At 50.0% G+C, this 15,606-nt stretch overlaps 1 protein-coding gene across 1 annotated transcript in view; it reads right to left on the bottom strand.

Moving 5' to 3' along the window:
* LOC309816753 (uncharacterized protein) overlaps positions 1-15,606 on the bottom strand; it is a gene marked incomplete at its 5' end in the record, with an annotated part of 152,282 nt that overhangs the window by 111,844 nt on the left and 24,832 nt on the right. Inside the window, 6 exons of the mRNA XM_082644528.1 lie at positions 1,364-1,558; positions 4,083-4,207; positions 5,011-5,169; positions 7,294-7,438; positions 8,868-9,020; positions 9,148-9,333. Of these exons, the coding sequence (XP_082500654.1) occupies positions 1,364-1,558; positions 4,083-4,207; positions 5,011-5,169; positions 7,294-7,438; positions 8,868-9,020; positions 9,148-9,333 (963 nt within the window). The remainder of the gene's footprint in view (positions 1-1,363; positions 1,559-4,082; positions 4,208-5,010; positions 5,170-7,293; positions 7,439-8,867; positions 9,021-9,147; positions 9,334-15,606) is intronic.

Genomic DNA, 15,606 nt, shown 5'->3' with positions numbered 1-15,606 from the left:
CTGACATCAAGAACATTTGCTCTTCAAAAGACACTGTTAAGAGAATGAAAAGACCATGCCACACACTGGGAGAAAATATTTGCAAGTCACATATCTGATACAAGCCTTGTGTTCAGAATAGAGCAGGAATTTTCAAAACTCAGTCATAAGAAGCCAACCAGATTTTTAAAAAAGGACAAAATACTTGAACGTACACTTCACCAAAGAGGTATGGATGACAAATAAGCACCTAAAAGATGCCCAGCATCAGTAGCATTAGGAAAATGTACTTTAAAGCCCCAAGATACTACTACAAACAATTAGAATAGCAAAAGCTAAAAAGTCAAATCCTACCAAGTGTTGGCGAGGATGTACAAGAATTAAAACTCTCATACACTGCCGGTGGGAATGCAAAATGGTACAACCACTTTGCAAAACAGTTTAGCTAGCTCTTAAACCATTAAACATACAACTACCATATGATCTAAGCCATCCCATCCTTAGATATTTACCCAAGAGACATGAAAACGTATATTTATATGAAGACTTGTACACGAATGTTCATAGCAGTCCTGCTTGTAACAGCCCAAAACTGGACCATAACACAAATATCCACCAACAGGTGAATACATAAACAGACTGTGGTTCATCCATACCATGAACCACTACATGGCCACAGGAAGAAATAAACTATTAGTATACTCTACAATATGGATAAATCTCAAAATAGTTACGCTGAATAAAGGAAGTCAGGCCAAAAAGGAGTACACGCTTTAAAAACAAAAGTATATGCTGCATGATTCCATTTATGCAACATTCCAGAAAATGCAAACATCTATTTTGACAGAAAAAGCCTATCACAACAGGGGGCAGGAGGAAGGGATTAAGAAGCATGAAGAAAACTTTGGGGGTGATGGATATGTTGATTTAGTTGGTGATGGTTTCATGGTATATACATATGTCAAAACTTATCAAATTGTACACTTTAAACACATACCATTTATTGTAGTTCGATTATATCTCAACAAAGCTGATTTTAAAGTAGAGTTCACTGATACTTTTAGGGGTCAGAACAGTGGTTACCCTTGGGTATGGGTGGGTAAACTAGAAGAGGGGGGCCGAAGGGGGTGTCTGGGGAGCTGATGAGGGTCTGGGCGCTGGTTGTAAAGATATGTTCCACTGGGGGAAACACACAAGGTGGGCACTTCTTTATGTATGTGATACAGCTCACTACTGAGACCTGGACCAGAAATTTGCTTCTGTAAGAGGGTGGGAGGGCAGGGTCAGAGTTCATGGACACCTGGGTCCCCCAGTCCCAAAGCCCAAGCTGACACCTGACAGCATAGAGGAGTGGGCGTGAGGTGGGCTTGGGTGTTTCCCTTACCTTCTGCTGCAGGTCTCTCATCTTTCTGGACCTTTCTCCTGGACAGGCGGGGTGGGCTGGCTGCGGTGTAGGCCCTGGTCCTGGCTCTGGGTGCTTTTCCGCCTGGGCCTGTCTCTCCTCTTCCTGCCCCCGGAATGACTTCGGGCCAAATAGCCTGCGGGCCATTTCCTCGGCATTTTCCAGCCGGAGCCCCAGCTAGGAAGGAAAGCCAGGGGCTCAGGGGTGGTAACCCAGTCACAAGGCTGACCAAGAGCTGTGGGGTTGGGAGCTTAAACAGGGGGCCCTGGGCTCCCCAGGGTCCATCCAGGCCCAAGTGCCAAGAGGTACAATCTTAGAAAGTCATCAAGCTCCAGATCTACTTGGCAAGTGCCACAAAGCAAGAATTCCTCCTGATTCTTTAAAGCCCTGGTTCAAATGTCACCACCTCTGGGAAGCCTTCTCTAAATTCCCATATCACTCCCTTCACACATTCCCCCTCCCCTCCCCCAGCCAAATGTATCACTACTTCCTCTGAGCATCAAGCACACTACTCCAAGGTCACACTCAGACTAATTTGTGTGTCTCCCTTGCAAGATCCTGAGTCCATGAGGGCAGGGACCTGTGTCTCATTCACTAAGCACACTCAATCCCTGGTGGTATGGTTAATTCTGTGTCTACCTGACCAGGCCACGTGGTGCCCAGATATTTGGTCCAACATGATTACAGGTGTTACTGTTAGAGCATTTTTGGATGGGTTTAACATTTTAGATCAGTAGACTGAGTCAAGCAGATTGCCCTCCATAATGTGGGTGGGCCTCATCCAATCAGTTGAAGGCCTGAATAAAACAAAAGTCTGCCCTTCCTCCAAATAAGAGGGAATTCCTCCTGCCTGACTACCTTCAGACTGGCACACTGGCTTTTTCCTGCCTTCAGACGGGAACTACACCATCAGCTCTCCTGGGTCTCCAGCTTGCTGACTGCAGGTCTGGGACTTGTCAGCCTCCATAATCCTATTGAAATAGTCCTATGTCTCTGGAGAACCCTGACTAACAGATGAGCTGGTTGATTCTCAAAATCTGATGGATGAATGAACAAGTCCCTCCTTCCTTCCATCTGCCCATCCATCCACCCATCTGTTCACTCACTCTTGCATCCTTTCCATCCTCCCAACCAAGTGTCTCTGAGAGCATTTGCAGAGAAATCACCAGAGGGTCAGCCTTAAGCCCAGGGGGCAAAGTTTGGATGATAGGTTCCCTGTTCTCCATAAATTAGAAAGGGTTGGGATATGGCACAGAGCACCCTCCCTCAGACAAGCTACAGGGACCTGGGGGGAAGAGATGGAAGGGTCCCAAGGCAACCCATTACTTTAAAGTTTGCTGGACAATAAAGAAAAATCAACACTTGCCAGACGCACACATAAAAAATAAATAAAAATAAAGTTTGCTGGACATACGGCCTCAGAGATCTTCCCTCTTCCACTGCTGCCCCCCACAATCCATTTTCCACACAACAGCCAGAACGTTCAAGTTATCACTCGGCAACTCAAAACCCTTCCTCGACACGGCCCTGCTCCCTCACTGTGCTCCCATCTTACCATTCTCCTGCACTTACTGTTCACTACTCCATTTCTGTTCCTTAAACACACTAAGCCCTTTCTCTTCTCAGGGATTTTGCACATACTGGGCCCCCTCCCTGGAAGGCTCTTACCTCAGCTTTTCACGTGGCTGCTTTTGTTCATCCTTCAGACCTCAGCTGAAACTTCACCTTCCTAAACACACTACTTAAAGTTGCCATCGTTTTATCCATGTGTCTACTCATTTCTTATCTGTCTACCTCTCTGGGCTGTGAGCACCAAGCGGGCAGAGGTCATGTCTCTCTTGTTCATCATCATAGTCTCAGAGCCCAGCACAGGGCCCGGTACATGTCAGGTAGAACATGGATATTGTCCAATGATGACAGGTGGATAGAGGGATGCAAGGGTGGATAGATAAGTGAGAGAACAGATGAAGAGATGGGTGGGTGAGGAGACTGATAGATAGATGTATGGGTGGGTGGAAGGGTAGATGAATAAATAGGTGAATGAGAGGGTAGATGGAGAGATGGGTAGACAAGTACATAAATGAATAGATGGATGAGGATAGAAGGATGGATAGGTGGATGGATGGACAGAGAAGAGGTATAGACGTATGGAAGAGCAGGTGGATGGAGGGGTAAGTGGGTAGGTGACTAGGTGGATGGATGGGTGGGTGACTGACAGAATAAATAGATGATTGAGTGAAAGTGTAGATGGAGAGATGGGCGGGAGGTACATAAATGGATAGATGGATGAGAGGGATTAATGAGATGGACAGATGAATATATGGATGGATGACAGATGGGGTGTGAATGGATAGGTGGGTGGGTGGGTGGAAGGATGGATAGGTGAGCAGCTGGATGATAACTGGAAGAATAGATGGGTAGGTGAGAAGGTAGATGGAGAGACGATGCAAAGTAAATAGATGGATGAGAAGGATGGAGGGAAGGAGGGATGGGGTGGATGGTAGTTGAATGGATTTATGTATGAGTCAGTAGGTGGGTGAATAGATGGGTGGATAGGCAGATAAATGGGTGGGTAGACGTCAAGAGCTGGAAGTATAGACGTGAGAGTAGATCTATAGATATAAGAGGTGATAGATGGAAAGATAGGTGAATGGCCCCAAGCCCAGGAGAGGCCCTGAGGAGAAGCAAGGCCCCCTCTTACCTCTAGGAGGTTGAAGGCACGACCAAGGGCATGGACAGTCAGGTTGGCTGTGGCAGAACGGGGAAGGAAGGAGGCCGGAGAGAAGAGAAGCGTCCCCTCCAGGTTGGCTCCCAGGCTGCCTGATGCTAGAAGAGACAGGATCAGTATACACCACACCGTTAACCGGGTGGGAGCTGGCCACCAAGGGGCCATCGCCGGAGACAGGGCCAGACACACAGTGCATCCTCTTGGCCAGGCTAGGAAGCTCAGACCTAAGCCTTATCAAGGGCAGAGGGAAGGTCAGAACAGAAGGGTCACAAATGTACCCACACCTGCTGATAGGCAGAGAGGGGGCAGCCAGAGCACCCCACCCCCAGACTTGCTGAGTAGTTGAGGGGGTTTGGGTACCTAAGCTAGAACAGGGTCCCTTTTTGATTCTGATTAATTACAAGGAGGCAGCTGTCTCTCTTCGATGCTAATCTCCTTTTTTCACCCAGGAAAAAGCAGTTCTCAAATTCACAGCCCTCAGCAGGCAAGAACCCATGAGAACTGAACAACAGTGTTTCACGGATATTGCATTTCTTTTTAGGATAACCCTATTTTTACAGAGTTAAATTGATCTTCCACTAATGGTAGGGATAAAAGGTTTCCTTTTAGAATAAGTGTAAGTTTAAAAGAACCAGTTTAGAGAAAAGATGGAAGTACTATTCAGTTGAATGCTATGAAGTGGCTCATACCTAACTATTTTTTAACTCTTCCAACAAAAATGGCAGGTGCTATTTTGGATATAGCAAAAAGATAAAAATAAAAAATCAAGCAAGTGGCATGTGAATATTTGACATTTGGGAAACAGTATCTTTGATCCACATGTCCTCAGGAGTTAGAACTCCCAGGTCTCCAAGCCTTTGTGGTCCCACAGCAGGACAATACCTGCCCAGGATGCCCATACCTGAGCGGAAGGTGACGTCAGAGTAGGATGAGTGTTTCCAGGTCTCTGGATGGAACTCTTGGCTGACAATGTCCTCAGGGATGGCTTCCCGGAGGGCCCGTTTCAGGGGATCGCCCGTCTCCAGCAGCTGCAGGAGGTGACTCCACACAAAGGAGCCCACTGGAGTCCCAGCGCAGCCAGCGGGGAGGGGAGGGGGGAATGGTGAGGGAGGACCCGGAGCTGGCACAACCCAGAGAAAAGACCCCCCAACCCCCCTTCCTGGGTCCTGCTATTTCCACCCACCAGGGGCTTCTCAGGAGCCTAGCTACTGAGAACCACGCCCTCTTTGAAGAAACGGCGGCAAAGAGCAGTGCCTTAATGGAACTTAGAAATCTAGCCTGTGCAGGGCATTCTGACATGCCTTCCAGAAGGAAAAGGGGGGTATTGTGGGCAAAGCCCTGGTTTGAAAGTCAGCCCCGAGTCTGAATCCCAGTTCCACCATTTATGAGCTGTGTGACCTTGGGCTGGTTACTCCACCTCTCTGAGCCTTAGTTTCCTCATCTGTAAAATGAACTATAATGACCTATCTCTCAGGGCTGTTTGTGCAGAGCAGTCAAGGGCAGAGCCTGGACCTAAAGGACTGAGTATCTGAACGATACTGAAAGGGCTGGGAAAGGGGTGACATGCAATCCGGGACAGGGACCCTCTGAGGCTCTCTAGAGTGGTAAAAATGAAATGAGAGCACCAATGAGAAAGTCCAACAGAGGATATTATTCTAACTGGGAACCCCAATCCTCTTGCTTGTCCCAGAGGATGTCTCAGAATGCCCAGCATCGAGCTTCTGGAACAATCCACATGGAACAGAGCTGAGTCTGCCTTTTGTTTCCATCAGGCAACATGCAAGCCTGATACCCCAGGGCCTCCATCGAAGCTGTCCCTTGGCTGATCCCCTCTGAGGGGCTTGGCCCAGTGGCCTATTGATGCAGAACACGCCCCTCTCCCACCCCCATTCCACCCTTGAACCTGCCAACAGCGGTCTGCAACTTCTAGTAGCACCATTTCTTTTCTTTTTGGCAAGGGGGCGGGGTTTGCTGTTTCTTTAGATGGTAGTTTAGCAGTATCACTTCAGACTTTTAAATGTGTGCCCCTTTACGCTGGCTACTTCTCCTCTGGCTAGATTAGCACAAGGGCCCAGGAGTGGATATATAGAGAGATTCATTTTGGTTCTTGTTCCTCATGGCAGAAGACCTGAAACAATCTAAGTGCCCATCGGTGGGGCTGGTAAAGTCGATTACGGTTAAGCTCCTAGTGGAACACCGAACAGCTGTAGCTCAGAGTCCAAGTGTGCCAATGTGGAAGGAGCTCCCAGACGGACTGAGGAGCAAAATGACATGTATAACATGATCCTGAGTTGCTACTGCTGTTAAGGAGATACACGCCCATGTCCATACATACACCACACGTCCTGATGGGACACACAAGAGAACTGGTCACAGTCAGTACCTTCAGGAAACAGGACTTAGGGATCAGGAGACATGGAAGGCAGACTTTAACCTTCCATTTATATTTTGCCACCTGCTTGGAAATTTTGGCTACATAGTCGTAATAACAATGGTGGTAATAACATTAAAAGTAACAGCTATGCACACAGCTCTTACAATGTTCTAAATGTCTTCCTGTACTAACTCATTTTATGCTTCCTCTGTGAGGGAGGTATTGTTATTATCCCCATTTCACAGATGGAGATGGAGGCTCATAAAAGTTTAGTCACTTGTCCAAAGGCACACAGGTAGGAAGTGGCTGACCTGGGATTTGAACCCAGGCTGGCAGGCCCCAGGCTCTCAGCTCACTGTAAATTATGTCAACTCACTGTGCATTATGTAAAAACTTTTTGAAAATTAGTTGAACCTATTTTTTGAAGTTCCACCTGTTTAAAGGGAACTCTCTGACCCCACAAGGGATCTGAGATTCGCAGACACTGTCCCTCCTCTGCCTCAAGTCTCTCCTCCAGGTACTATGCCATGACCTGACCAGAGCTAGAAGGGAACTCAGCGACTTCCACCCCACTTTACAGATGAGGAAACTGAGGACCAGAGAGAACCAACTTCTCCAAGGTTGTTCAATTGCCACGTGGGTGAGGGGAGCATGCAAGGCCACTTGTCCAGACAGTGTGCTAAGAGAAGGGGAGCGGGAAGGGGAGAGAACCCCTGACGGATGGAGCGTGAGCGGGCTCCCGAACCCCTGCGCCCACCAGGTGGCACCAGGCCAGCCCCAGCCCCCCAACCCCGACCTGCAGCTGCTCACCCTGGGTGGACGGTTCTCCTGCCTGGGTGCGCCGCACCTGGGCAAACACCTCCTCGCCCGGGCACCTCATCAGTGCCAGGTAGGCATTGATGCGGATCTCAGCATCCTCCTCGGGGCTTTGGTACAGGCTGGAGAGCACGGATCGCTGCTTCGGGCAGGGGGAAAGTCATCACTCAGGGATCACCCACCTCCACCCAAGAGCACGATGTCCCCTCATCTGCACTGGCTCCAGCAGGTGGCCCCGATGCCCTGCCCCAGCTCTCCCGACGTCTCCAGAGCTCTCTGGACACTCTCACCTGTGGCCCGGTTGTGGGAGGTGGTAGGTTCCCCAGTCACTGCTAATCCCCATCCTCCCACAGGCTAGCCAGAAACAGATAAACAAGTGGGCATGGCTGCATTCCAAGAAAACTTCATTTACAAAAACAGCACAGCACAGCGACTGACACACAGGTCTGCACCAGCTCCTGTTGGTTTCCTTCATAGCACAGCCATTTACCCATCCACTCATGCAGCAATATTTACTGAGCACCTATTATGTGCCTGGCAAGGTGCGAGGTGTTGGGTGACAATTATGAGCAAGACAAACCCAGCTTTTATCCACCTGAAGCTTACATTTTAGTGCAGAGAGACAGACAGTAAACAAGGTTAATGTGTGAAATATATAATATGTTAGGTAATAATAACTGCTAAAGAGGGAAAAATAAAATGGGGAAGCAGGAGGCATGGGGGGCTTGAAAAGGTCAATTTCAGGTGAAATAGCCAAGGAAGACTGACAGCAAAGTGATTTCTAAGTAAAGGCCTTCCAGAGGTAAAGGAGTAAAGCCTGGGGATATACAGGGGAAAGGAATTCCAGGAAGGGAGAACAGCATGTGCAAATGGCCTGAGACAGAAGTAAGCCCTGCAGGCTTGAGGAACAACAGGGAGACCAGCGTGGCTGGCGAGGAGTGGGGGGGTGGCGAGGGAAGTAGGAGGTGAAGCCAAGAGGTGGGTCAGTGGTCAGACCACAGGTCCTGATGGGCCATTATAAGGACTCTGGCTTTGACTCTACGTGAGACACACCCACTAGTTCAGGGGTCAGCAAACTTTTCCTGTAAAGGGAAAGATGGTCAATTTTTTTTTGCCTTTGCAGGCCATGCAGTCTCTCTTGCAAACGACTCAACTCTGCAGTCGTAGCAAAAAAGCAGTCCACACATAAATGAACAGGCACAACTGTGTTCCAACAAAACTTTACATACAAGATCAGGCAATAAGCTGGATGTAGACCATGGACCATGTCTTGCTGACCCCTGAACCAGAGCGTTTGCAGCACAGGTGGCTTATGTATAGTTTGTTTGTAATCATATACTTATTTGTATATTTATTTGATAAATACATGCCTCCCACATAGACACAGGCTCTATGAGAACAGAGACCTGGACACCTGTTCACGCAAGTACCTACCACAGTGCCCAGCATATAGCAGGTGCTCGGTAAATGTGATGAATGAATGAGCAAATAAAGAAGTGAATTAACAGTGGTTTGAGACCCACTACTGCCCAATGCCAACCACAATGAAATAACATGCAGAAGCTCACGTTTGCAGAGCAGGGAATCCTTCGGAAGGCCTGTATGGCACCCAGCCGGATCTCAGGGGGGCAGCTCCTGAGGGATGCACAAATGCTCAGCTTGGGGGTGAGAGCTACGGCCGCCAGGCCGGCATTGCCAATGGCCTTCAGCACGAGCTGGAGCTGAAACAAGATGGTGGTGGGGTCTTGAGGCCTGATGGGTACGCCCAGCCCACCCATTCAGCCTAAAGCTCGCCCACTTGACAGGGACCCCATCAAGGGGCCATGCCCAGGATGGGGTTGTCCTCACCTGATCAGCATCCGAGGGCTCCTGGAAGGTGCAGTTGGCACCCAAGGCGTCTTCCAAGATCCTCATGAGGGAGCCAACACCAGGCAGCTGCCCGCAGGGCCCATCCAGAGACACACAGAGGTTATGCACCAGAGCTGAGATGCCCAGGAAGGCGCTGGGGCTGGCCTCCAGGGTCTGAAGCAGTGGCTGGGGACAGAAACCGGCCCCCCAACCCCAGTTGAGAAGCCTGGTAAGTGGTCCTTCACAGGTCTCGCCATGTGCAGATCTAGGGTGCTTCCTAAAAATACAGAGGCCCTGGCCCCTCACCCCTGAGGGTCTGAATAAATTGGCCATGGTGGGAACTGCATGGAGCATTTCTTAAAACACCCCAGATGACCATTTATGTGCATCGAGGGTGGAGAACCACACCTCAGGGTGTGGGGACAGGGGACATTTGGTAATGTCTAGAGATGGGATGTTGTCACAAATGGGGGACAGTGCTGCTGGCATCTAGTGGGCAGAGACCAGGGATGCTGCTAAACATCCTCCAAGACACCGGACGGCCCCACAACAAAGAATCCAGCCCCAAATGTCAACAGTGCCAGGGTTGAGAAACCCTGGGCTAAGTCACCAGTCTCGGGGAGCAGGGTGGGGTGGTGAGATTTTTCTGGGTGGAATATGGTGAAGAATCTCCAACAAAGTGTCAGGGCCACCCCGGCTGGTGGCACGGCTCTGCCACCTCCCAAGATATACGAAACGTGTAAGAAATAAAACCAAAGTTCTCTCTCTGTGATCAATGGGCAAAACAAGTAAGCCAGCTGTTTATGCCCTTCTGTAAAGCTGCACGAGACACCAACCATCTCTTCTGGGACCACAGGATCCCCAAGTAGTGGTCACAGTCCCCTGTCTACAGCAGGGGAGACGGAAACCAGACAAGCTGTGTCCTGCCGCCCAACCAGGCTGGTTTTCTCCAAATAGCGTCACCTGCCCCCAGTTCTGGGAGTGAGAGGGGTGAACTGGCAAGGGCTGAGAGAACTCCCAGGCCACTGGACCTCCTGCTCGTCAGCTGGGGCGACTGGGGCCATGCTGTCCTGGACCTGGTGGGGGCTTGAGGGCACCCAGCATTGGCTTTGCTCTTCTCCCAGGGTCTTGATAGGAAGTTGGGCAAAAAGGCGGGAAGAGGAAAGGATGTGCTCTGGGTGGAGACTGTCTTTAACAGAGGCGGCGCTGGGTCCAATCCAAAAGAACCCAAATGGAAAGGTACGGCCAATAGCATTAGGGTAAATGGTTAGCAACTGCCCAGCCCACCTACTGATGAAAGCAGCTTTTTTGCCCCTTTCCTGTTCACCCATTTCTGTCCCCCCTCTAACCCTAAAAGCCTAATTATAGGAATGAGATCACTAAGCAGTTATAACGAAGTCCTCCTGACTTATGCTTTTCTGAATGCACACCATGCCTTGCCTAACCTGTTGATTCTTTTCCTAGATAAAAAGAAGAAAGTAAGTAAGAATAAAGAATGACTAGCTCTCTACCCCCAATAGCCCGCTAAGGAATCCTGCAAGCAGATCACGCGGGCAAGATAACATCTGAAGAGAGAGTCAGCCAGTCTGCATGCAGAGAACAATGCAGAACTCAATCTCCTGCCCCAGTGATTCACTGAGATTCTCCCCCATGTTTCCCTTTCAAAACTGTCATGGCTGAGCAGAATCTTCAGAGTTGGTCTCAACACACAAGTCCACCTTCTCCCCAGACTGCCGGCTTTTCTGATTAAAGCAACTTTCCTTTCTACTGACACTTGCCTCTCGAATTATTGGCTTTTTAGTGGTGAGCAGCTGAACCTGAGTTTGGTAACACAGACCCAGGAAATAAGAAAGTCCCTTGTGTATAGTGCTTGCCAATTTCCATGGTGTAAATGCTCCCACCCTGGCCAATTTGAGCTGAGTCACTACAAGGGATCTGGGAACAGATAGGGAGTCAGCAGCAGGCACACCTCCTGTGACTGGTCCACACACAACACAAGCAATGCAAATAAGCCTGAGGGTGTGGACACGGGACCACATAGTAAGAGCATTAGAAATTATCCATCTCTCAGGGCTTCCCTTGTGGCACAGTGGTTAAGAGCCCACCTACCAATGCAGGGGACACGGGTTCAAGCTCTGGTCTGGGAAGATCCCATATGCTGCGAAGCAGCTAGGCCCGTGCGCCACAGCTGCTGAGCCTGCGCACCACAGCTGCTGAGACCGAGTGCCACAACTACTCAAGCCCGCCCGCCTAGAGCCTGTGCTCCACAACGAGAGAAGCCACCACAATCAGAGGCCCGCTCACCGCAACAGAGACCCAATGCAACCAAATATAAATAATAAATAAATTATCCATCTCATACCTTTATTTTAATATGATTTCTCTAACTGCAAGCTTAGATCATTTAATTTTTAATAATGGCTATGTTTATCAATCAGCTCGAAAACTACCTGAAAATCAAGACTCTCCCCTAGCACATGTTGGGGCCCTTTTTGGTCTGGTTCCCTAAAGAGCAAGAGGAAAGCCAGCCCTCCTTTGGGGGTCAGACTGCCCAAGCCACCCAGCTCAAACAGGCCCCTCTCTTCCGGGGGCCTCGCAGTGGCAGGGACTCAGCCCAGGCTGAGTCGGAGGAGGGTCACTCCAGCTGCTCAGCAGAGCTCCCCCAGACGCTCAGCCACCCTTACCCCAGGGCACTGAAGCTTTCAGCAGAGAGGAAGACAAAAGTGGGGGGGCGGGGGGCTCAGAAGAGCGGAACGCTGGTTCTAGGCCTCTCAGAGGAAAAACAAGAAAGACGTATTTTATTTAATAAACACACAGCACTCCCTATGTGCCAGGCTCTGCTGTTAACAGGGCACACATGTCACCTGCTTAGAGCCTGAGACACAGAGAGGTTAAGTAACTTGCCTAAAGTCACCCAGCCAGAAAGTGGTAGAGCCAAACTTGACCCTGTAGGGTCTGGTTCCCAGGCTGGGAGCTCCCCCTGCACTCACTGTTTCTCAAAATACATATTCTGGGTTCATTTGTGAAAACCAGACCCGGGCACTGGGCATCAGGTAATGGCCTCTATTATTCCTACAGCCCAGAGCAGGAACTGCCTGGCAGCCTGGGGGAAATACAGCCTCTGCACCAGCTGTTCTTCCCTTGGGTTCATGGTCTTAACCAGGTCTGTGTATCCACGCAAGCGTATCTGTGTGCGTCCATCTCAGTGTGTGTGTGTTTTAGAATCTCAGTGTTTGTGGGTGTGTGCATTCCTGGGTAGGTGTGCACGTGTCTCAGTGTACATGCATATCCCAGGGCATGTGTCCCAGTGCGTGTGTATGCACTCATTTGAGTGTGCCCTGATGTGTGTGTGCACATGTACTGATGTGGGTGTGTCCCTGTATGTACATATGCAAGTCCCAGTGTGTGAATGCATACTTGTCCCAGTTTATCCTGGGGGGGGTGTCCAGGTGTGGGTGGATGTCCCTACTTGTCCCTGTGTGTGAGTGTCCTGGTGTGTGTGTGTGTACATGTATAGCATGTCTGTGTGAGTACATCTGCATGTCCAGGTACACGTGTGTGAGTCTTGGTGTGTATGTCTCAATATGTGGGTACGTGTGGATATGCGTCTTCCTGTGGGTGTGTGTCCCCATATGTTCCCATGTAACCGTCTTCAGGGTATACGTATGTGAGTCTTGTGTGTGTGTGTGTGTGTGTGTGTGTGTATGTTTCCTTTGTGGAAGGAACGGGGACCTGTGGCTTGGAAAAGCATGTTATTCCAGATTTGGCAAATGAAAACAAACACTCTGTTTTCTTAACACAGAGGACGGAAAGCAGGGCTCGGCTGAGATGCAGGGGTTATGAAAAGATTGAGAGAAGCCACTCAGACCCGTGGGGTGAGGGTTCCTGCCTGCCAGAGGCCTTCACCTCTGCCCACTCTGCCCCAGGAAGGCTGCCAGCAGGAAGGCAGGGCAGACTTTGGCCCTCCCAGGGCCGAAGATGGAGCCAGAAGCCTGGGAGGGCTCTGTGGGGAGGGCAGGACAGCTGGAGCCACTGATTTGCTGGGAGCCAGGCCCCACCTGGGAGCTACAGGGCCAGGACAGCTGGGCCAGTGTCAGGCCTGGGCTCTGAGACGGTCCAGACAGTAATGACCCTGCTCGTTTGATGGCTGCCCTGGGGGTCTGTCCAGAATTGCCAGCCTCCCTCAATTTCACAAGAGTCAGAACACCAGATCTTAATGCCAAAGTCTCTGACTTAAAAAGGTTTGGTTCAGGACTTCCTTGATGATCCAGGGGGTAAGACTCCACACTCCCAATGCAAGGGGCCCGGGTTCGATCCCTGGTCGGGGAACTAGATTCCGCATGCATGCAGCAACTAAGAGTTCGCACGTCACAACTAAGACCCAGTGCAGCCAAATAAATAAATAAATAATAAAACAGTATTTAAAAAAAATAATTCAATTAAAAGTCTGCTTAAAATATTCAACTTTCTCTTTTTTTAATCTTTAAAGATGGAAAGATAAAATCATCCCTAAGCCTACGACCACTTTTCCAACGTGACTTTAACAACCGTTCATCTTGTCCCAAACCCAGTTCCTCATAACGAAACCAACCCTCCCCAAAAGGCCAAGCAATTAAGCTGGTAGGAAAAAAAAAAAAACATAGGAAGCACCATGACCTTGGGGAGGTGAAGCACAAGCTGGAAAAGATTGATCAGCTGGACTTCACCAAAATGAAGAACTTCTGCTCATCAAAAGACACCACTAATACAGCCCAGCAACAGAACAGAGCAAAGTCCCAACACACACGTGTGCATGCACACGCGGCATGGACAGAATCTCACAGAGAACGTGGGAGAAAGAAGCCAAACTCCAGATGCACACGAGCCCACGGGTGTGAACGTCAAAAGCAAGCAAAACCTAGCGATGGTCAGAAAAGTCAGAATCACCATGACCTTTGGGGTCACCGACTGGGAGCTGAAAACGTCCTATATCTTGTCCAGGGGTGGTTACACAGTGAACACGGATGCGAAAACATCAAACTGGATACTTAAGAGCAGTGCAGTCTCCTGAATGTATAGTTTAAAATGTAAGAACACACACCCCCTAACTGCAACATGGGACCCTGGGCGGGACCCTGGAACAGATAGAGGATGTTAGTGGAAAAAGCAGTAAGTAGGATCTGAACAGCTGGAGTTGGTTAACAGTAAGGTAGCAAGGTCAGTTTCTTAGTCGTGGCAAACACTTTCTGGTGATTTAAGATGTTAATAATGGGGGAAGTGGGGAGGGGTGTACAGGAACTCTCTGTACTATCTTTGCAACTTTTCTGTAAATCTAAAATTATCCTAAAATAAAAAGTGTATTAAAATAATCTCTTGCCTTCCTCCCTCCCCCTCCCTCCTCCCCCTCCCTCTTTTTCTTACTCCTCTCTCCCTCCCATCCTCCCCCTTCAGGCTGCACAAAGCAAGCCTGCATCCCCAGCATATGCCCAGCACAGCACATGTGCATCCTTGTGACAGGTTGAGAGAACAAGCAAATACAGTCCAGAGAGGTGCAAGCTCTGGTCTAGCAGGACGAGAACCTACGAGAAGCAGGTGAGAGAAGATCCTGGGCTCCAAGACAGCTGAGGGACCCGCCTGCTCTGCTCACGGCCTGTCCCTGGCAAGTGGTCACAGCAGCGACACCAGTGCGTACCTAACACATAGCCCACGTCATAACAACTATTAGTCTGCACTATCACCCTACGAGTTACCCCCACCGCACAGATGGGCACCCGAGGCACAGAACAGTGAAGCATCTTGCCCGAGGTAGTGCTGGTAGGGACAGGGTTGGGTTCTGAAGCAGGGGAATCAAGCACCAGAGTCTGTGCTTTTGGCCACTGCATTCATGCCGAACAAACAAACAAGGAATAGGGAGCCCGACCCTGCCCAGCACTGGCTGAGCCCCCGCAGGCCCTGGATGGCGCTGATGTACCTATGGCCAGAGTGTCACCTGCTAGGCCATGAGCTATGGGCGATGCCCCTTGGGGCCCGGCCCTCACCTGGCTCCAAGTCAGTGCCCGATTCCCTAATGAATGGAGCCAACCACACAGCCTGGAACAGCCCCACTGCAAACTCTGGGGTTGTGGGTCAGGGGTCAGGCCAGGGGTGAATGCTCCCTACACTCCAACTGCAGAGTGGCCAGAGCCCCTCCTGCATGAGGGACTGAAAGATCCTGCTGGAGACCCCCTCATCAGCCAGCACAGGGGTCCAGGGACCCTGGCTGGCCCATCACCCCTTCCACTCCCTACTGGTGACCTCTGAATCCTGGCCCACTATCAGTCTGGGACAGCAGGGTGAGGACTGACAAGTGACCTCACCACCAGCTGAGTGAGGACATCTCCCATGGTCCAAGGGAAAGGCACAGCAGCTGCATCACCCAGCTACCCAGCCTCCTTGGGCCTCAGTTTCCTCATCTGTAAAATGGGAGTAATAAAAGCACCT

This window comes from Mesoplodon mirus, assembly GCF_964341445.2.
Source record: "Mesoplodon mirus genome assembly, chromosome: 15".
Lineage (NCBI taxonomy): Eukaryota > Metazoa > Chordata > Mammalia > Artiodactyla > Ziphiidae > Mesoplodon > Mesoplodon mirus.
Note: the sequence above shows the minus strand (reverse complement) of the source record. Positions and strands in the feature narration are given on the sequence as shown.